General features: G+C 36.1%; 1 protein-coding gene across 1 annotated transcript; it reads right to left on the bottom strand.

Annotated features, from left to right (window-relative positions):
* Nucleotides 1–861: 861 nt before the first annotated feature.
* mrps16 (mitochondrial ribosomal protein S16) lies at nucleotides 862–6,681 on the bottom strand. The gene is made up of 4 exons (XM_059329564.1): nucleotides 6,514–6,681; nucleotides 4,485–4,515; nucleotides 2,418–2,684; nucleotides 862–1,257 (listed from the first exon to the last, which is right to left on the bottom strand). The coding sequence occupies exons 2-4, from the start codon at nucleotides 4,495–4,497 to the stop codon at nucleotides 1,121–1,123; spliced, it is 417 nt and encodes a 138-aa protein (XP_059185547.1). The 5' UTR covers nucleotides 4,498–4,515; nucleotides 6,514–6,681; the 3' UTR covers nucleotides 862–1,120.

Genomic DNA, 6,681 nt, shown 5'->3' with positions numbered 1-6,681 from the left:
AGCAGTTTATATATTAAGGAAAAATAATCATCTAAATATGATTTAGATTTCAGTTTTTGTAGTACTTGATTTAATATTCTGTGCCCAGAATTCATCAAAGAGCTTTTTGTGAGCAGAGAGCAGAAACAATAAAGTATATAAATGAATACTCGGTGTGTGTGTGTGTGTGTGTGTGTTTGTGTGTTTTCTCTGCTGTGTTGAACTAAAGACAAAATGCACATCAAGTTGTCTGCAAGCTTTGTTTGTACAATATGACCTGTTGATGGTGAAGATATTTGCTGCTTTATGTTGTTAAGTAACTGAAAGTTGTGTGATTATTTTTGAGAGAGATCAATATTATATCACCATTGCTCTTATTTTGTAGTAATCAGGTAAAATCTATTCTTAATGTGCATTTCAGTGCTCATCAATACAAAATAGAGCTTACAGCATTACCCAAACAGTACCTGAATTTGAATTTACTCTACCTCTGAAAAAGTAAAAATGTATTTTGGAAACATTACCTGACTTTAGTAAGCAGTAGGGTTTGAGTTTACAAAGGTTTCCGTGACACATAGTTTAATATGAGGGTGGAGAATTTGCTATTGAGCCAAAAAGGAACTAAATGCTGAGGTTTGCCAATAAGCATATCAGGAATCCCACCCACTTTTGATTTCTTTCTTTCTTGTGTTTGACATTACTGACGTTATCATTGATTCACATGTTCCTGTTCAAATCGAAGCAGGCCAAAAAAGAAAGAAAGACAGACAAAAGGAGAAATGATTGCACAAGTTAGCTTCAAGTAAACAGAACGAACCAACTGGCACGAAACGTGTAGATAATGTTAGACAGAGGATGATGGAAAAAATGAACCAAATGCTCTAATATTGAAAGACTTTATTTAAGTCAAATACAACTGTAAATACAAACTGCTTGTCATGGCAATCCACTCGTATCCAACTTAACCTGAACCTGCTGAATTTGATCAATAATCAGTTTTCATATGAATTGTTCATAGCTGCTGCTGACGTTGCTGCAAGCAGTCCACCCAGCAAGTTAGGCAACGAATCAGTTCTCTCTCCGTATAACTGGGACATTATCTTTATACTGGACAGTCACACACAGTCCCCAGCTTCAATGATCACACTTCCGCCTCCTTCTCTCCCTCCTGAAGACCATCTTCTGTTTCTGATGCTGTTGCTGTCAACGCTGCTTGGGCTCTTCGACGCTCTGCCTCTGTTATCGTCATTGGGTGCAGAGGGAAAAATCCTGCCAACCCTGCAGAGACAGAGAGTGAAGAGTGGAAGACAATTTTTATCACAAGCTTTTCCGACAAACTATTGTCGAGACATATGTGGGCGCTACGTGAGTGAGCGACTCCTGACGGGCTTCACGTGTGTGCCTCTACCTGCTGAGGAAATTAAGGACTTTCAATGTCAGCACACATGTTTTAACTCTGGTTAAAAGTCCCTCATTGAATCCATACTCCAATCCCATACTAAGACCAAACTTTCCCGTACAGTTAACCAGGCCAGCAAAATCATTGGAGCACCACAAACCCCCCTCTCAGAACTGTACAGCCGGTCTGTGATCAGGAAGGCCACCCTGATCACAGAAGACTTTTCTCACCCCCTCCCACTGCTTCCAGCTGCTGCCATCAGGCAAACGCTATAAGGTTCCACTGGCCAGGAAAAACATCTACAAAAAATCCTTCGTCCCCTCTGCAATAACCACCCTCAACAACAAAAAATGAACACTCTGTTGCTTTTAACAGCCCCCCCCCCCCCCCCCCTTTTTTAGCATGATTGTACACATTTTTGTGTTTTTAATGTTTGTTTGTTTCTTAGTGTTTTTTATATGAGCCTGTCAAAAACGAATTTCTGTCACTCGTGACAGACAATAAAGTTCTATCTATCTATCTATCTATCTATCTATCTATCTATCTATCTATCTATCTATCTATCTATCTATCTATCTATCTATCTATCTATCTATCTATCTATCTATCTATCTATCTATCTATCTATCTATCTATCTATCTATCTATCTATCTATCTATCTATCTATCAATCAATCATTGCCTCCAGTTGCGAGAATCTTTCGGAGCCGATACACCAAAAATAATTTGAATACCTCATAGTCAATCTCTGGAGAACCAAGTAAAACATCACATGTTATGACCATAAAGTGCACGTGTGATCTGTATCTGTACAACCCTTTAATGGTAGCAGATAATATAGAAAATGGATTTCATAAAACTGTCAGCACAGAGACATATATGTCTGCATGATTATTGTCTAAAAGGTGAAAGTGCTCATAAAAGTTATTGATCGACCTCCTTGATTAAACAAATCAATGTGAGCTGCAGGTTTTCTCTGGACAATAAAAGTTGTGCAATGTTGATCCACCTGAAAAGAACTGATGTAGTGAATACACACCTAGAAGTTTGGCCACTGGCTTTGTAGCGTGTGCGCCGCAGCCAATCCAGTACTTGACTCGGTCAAAGTTGAAGCTGACGAGTTTCTCGTTGTAGATGTTGGGGAGCGGGTCGTAGGTCCCCAGCTGCTCCAGATATTTACCGTCTCTTGCCCGTTTGTTGTAAGCTGCCACAATGCGATAGAAGGGTCTGTTTGCTTGTTTGTGGCCTGCAAGAGCCAACCGAAGGACAACGTAGCCCCCGTGGTACTGCTTTAGCAGGAGTGAAGCTGCAGAAGTAAATGAGCAAAGTTAGCATCGAGATAGTTGCTGAAGATGAACAGAAAATATTGGGGGAGAAATGTAACCTTATATTAAAACATTATTTTCAGGTTGTTTAAAAATTTCTGATCGTATAATTATTTTTTTCAGGCTGCATTTCAGATTCAGATTCAGATTCAGATTTGACTTTATTAATCCCACAGTGGGGAAATTTCTTTGTTACTTACAGCCGCAAAGTTTGACACAATTTTTAAGATAAAGATAAAAAATAAACAATCTAAGAAAAGACATTTAACAATATACAAATATACAATAATAATAATATACTATATACATCTTTGCAAATTTAAGTGGAGAAATGTGTAGAGTGCAGATTTATGCAAAAATGTTCAGGTTGTGTTTGTGTTGTACAGTCTTATGGCAGCTGGAAAGAATGATTTGCGGAAACGTTCCTTTTTACACATTTATGATTTATCATATATTATTTATGATTCATCATTCTTTTTATTTACACTTGAGTCACTATCTTTTTCATTTTACCACCATCTCTCTGTTGGTGATCGTTTCATTTGATCCTGAATTGTGAAGCGTTTTGTATAGTCATTTTAAACATAAGCCCTATGACTGAGTCATTGATTGTCCTTCTGGCATTTAATAATAATGATGACCAAGATTTTACTGAGATGTTGGTTTGAAGAACTGGATGAATTAGCGAGGAGAACCTCTCTGCCGAGACAAAGTCTGTGGAATTTCACTTCTTCTTTGCCATCTGCACTTCTGGTTAGATGCTAAACTACATTTCCTTGTCCTAGTACTTGTACTCTGTTCAATGACAATAAAGTTGAATCTAATCTAATCTAATCTAATTTCTCCCTGACAGGTCTAATGAGTGGTGGAGCGCTCACAACTTTTGATAAGCAAACAGTTTATGGGTGTGGAAAAACATGCAGCTTTATAAATCTGATGAATAGAATGTGCATACTCATTTCTATCTTTAGTTTCAGTTGTGAATGGACTCAGAGTTTTATGCATCTGGCCCCTGCTCCATAAAGACACGAAACATAAACTCAATTGCCAGTTTACCTAAACCAAACGAATGGACTCTAAAACCTACCTTTTCTACATTGTTCACTGTCTTTCATATATGATATGCAATTCATCATATTATAATATTCATGAAATTCTAAAATATGAAAATATAAATATAAAATGTTGATTAATGCATATGATGTTTAATTTAGTCATTAATAGTTGATTGATATTTTGACATTTGTTATGAAATATGGGTTATGTTATTTATTATTGTTGCTTATTGTTATTGGGTGATTGAGGTGAGTGAGCTGTGATGATCATATTATGCAAATAATTGAAACATTGCATTCTTTAATTTTTAGGTTTATTACCTGTTGCTGCTATTTTTTCAGAAATACAAATAAAACAATCAAAAGTGGAATACTGTAACTGAGTAGTATCCTTTGTGCACTGGGTTGCCCTTTCCGTGGGGAGAAAACGGAACACCTATAGTCATATTGATCCACATTACATTCGTCCACAATAAAACTATTGCCTTCAGTAAGTATGATATGAGAAGCAAATTCTATTTAATGTTGAGAAACCTGTGGCCGTTATGTGAGGAAGATTCCCTGCCTGCTTATGATGAACTGCTTATATAAATTAGAAACATGTGACTACACAATCTAAATGTTATATTTACTTGTCTTGCTACTACTCTGCCCCAGTCCTTGCTGTCACAAGACAAAAACATGTGGGAGAGTGTCAGGACGTGCATGTACACACTGTATACTCACATAAATGAACCATGGTGTTGGCTGGATTATCCTGCAACAAACAAAAAAGTCGCATTTAAACAGTGATTGTATTTAAATAGTATTGAGTAGTTTAATTATTTAAATCCTTTAGTTAAATAAAACTACTAATACCACACTGAAAATACTCCATTACAAGCAAAATGTACTTGAAAAAACATAAACAGATGTAAATATTATGCAGAAAATGGTCCTTATCAGTGTTTTGCCATTGTATGATGTTTTTGGATTAATATTACTGCTACATGCCTGTTGTATTTTACAATTTACTGTGAAAACCACATATCTAAAACTTATGACAAAAACCGCCCAGTTTTCAGCTGTGTGAGGAGGACACATTCTCTAGCTGAAGTTGTTTTTGGAGTATTTTTTTTAAATATTTTTGCTCAAGAAGTAGGAGTTTTCTGAACACTTAAATGAACACTTCATTCTTAAGTTTATCACAAATATTCACATTTAGAGACACACGTTTTTACTGGACAGGAAGGGATAAAAAAAAACATGGAATCTTTCAGATAATTAAAATTGTCAGATAAATGTAGTGTAATAAAAGATGCAACAATCGCCTCCGAGATGTAGTGGAGAACTACAAAGATGCATACAATGGAAATATAATATTTTTAAAAGGAGGCTCAAGACTCACCGGTTTGGTCTAGCTTTTAACTGATTACTTTACTATTTACTTATTTACCTATTTAGTTATCTATTTACTTATTTAGTTGTTCATCACATCGTTTGTATTTTCTTTCCCGTTGTATTTTAGTTTTTATCCTGTCCTGCTGTCTTTTAGTTTTTATCCTGTCCTGTTGTCTTTTAGTTTTTATCCTGTCCTGTTGTCTTTTAGTTTTTATCCTGTCCTGTTGTCTTTTAGTCTTTTAGTTTTTATCCTGTCCTGTTGTCTTTTAGTTTTTATCCTGTCCTTCTGTCTTTTAGTTTTTATCCTGTCCTGTTGTCTTTTAGTTTTTATCCTGTCCTGTTGTCTTTTAGTCTTTTAGTTTTTATCCTGTCCTGTTGTCTTTTAGTTTTTATCCTGTCCTGCTGTCTTTTAGTTTTTATCCTGTCCTGTTGTCTTTTAGTTTTTATCCTGTCCTGTTGTCTTTTAGTTTTTATCCTGTCCTGTTGTCTTTTAGTTTTTATCCTGTCCTGCTGTCTTTTAGTTTTTATCCTGTCCTGTTGTCTTTTAGTTTTTATCCTGTCCTGTTGTCTTTTAGTTTTTTAGTTTTTATCCTGTCCTGATGTCTTTTAGTTTTTATCCTGTCCTGTTGTCTTTTAGTTTTTATCCTGTCCTGCTGTCTTTTAGTTTTTTAGTTTTTATCCTGTCCTGATGTCTTTTAGTTTTTATCCTGTCCTGTTGTCTTTTAGTCTTTATCCTGTCTTGTTGTCTTTTAGTTTTATCCTGTCATGTTGTCTTTTAGTCTTTTAGTTTTTAACTCCAGTGTTCCCTCATGGGGGTCTCCACACTGGGGTGTGTTCAGTCTGCCCTGTGGGAATGTGGTCTTGGAGATTCCCATTGCCATGTCTCTACACTGTCAATCAAAATGTGCTGTGTGTGAGTCTGAGTGTGTGTTTATGTGCGTGTGTGTGCATGTATGTGTATGTGTACATACGGATGTGTGGGGGTGGGAGAGGTGGGTTTTGTCATTTTTATTGTCTGTTTTATCCTTATTTTTGTAAAGCACTTTGTGTTGCATTTATATCTATGAAAAGCGCTATATAAATAAAGTTTTGATTAGATTTTTTTTTAATACGACTTTGCAGCACCTGACTAAATCTAACGTTACTTATATACTATATACACTGCCTTTCCATCAAAGTGTTTATGAGTCACTTTCTTCCTAAACAACGTCAGGAATGAGTCTCATTGCTACACATTAACTACATATCCAATGATCATGTCGTTAAATGACAGTGAAGCTGTTAGCGGTTGCTAACAGCTAACTGTAACAGTAAAGAGCATCTCCTGTTTGAGGACAACGTACGGTTTATAAATGAGCCAAAAAGAGCGAAATACCTTTGTGGATGTTGAACGTAGTAAAGCAAAACTGTTCCCAGATGTCGCCTCCTTGTAATCGCTGTATATATTAAGTAATTAACGTTAATAATTGTATGTTTTCAGCAGCAGGAGTAATGTGACTTTTGTCAGTGCGCAGACATCTTTGAACCGGATGTGACGTCGAGG

This window comes from Centropristis striata, chromosome 3, assembly GCF_030273125.1.
Source record: "Centropristis striata isolate RG_2023a ecotype Rhode Island chromosome 3, C.striata_1.0, whole genome shotgun sequence".
Taxonomy (NCBI): domain Eukaryota; kingdom Metazoa; phylum Chordata; class Actinopteri; order Perciformes; family Serranidae; genus Centropristis; species Centropristis striata.
This window is presented reverse-complemented; position numbering and strand designations above follow the sequence as displayed.

Bases quoted from the DNA above. Each gene is read 5' to 3' on its own strand.
- mrps16 (XM_059329564.1), bottom strand. The intron at 1,258-2,417 runs GTGTGTATTCAC...CTGTCTCTGCAG, and splicing joins GCCAGTGGCCAAACTTCTAG to GGTTGGCAGGATTTTTCCCT.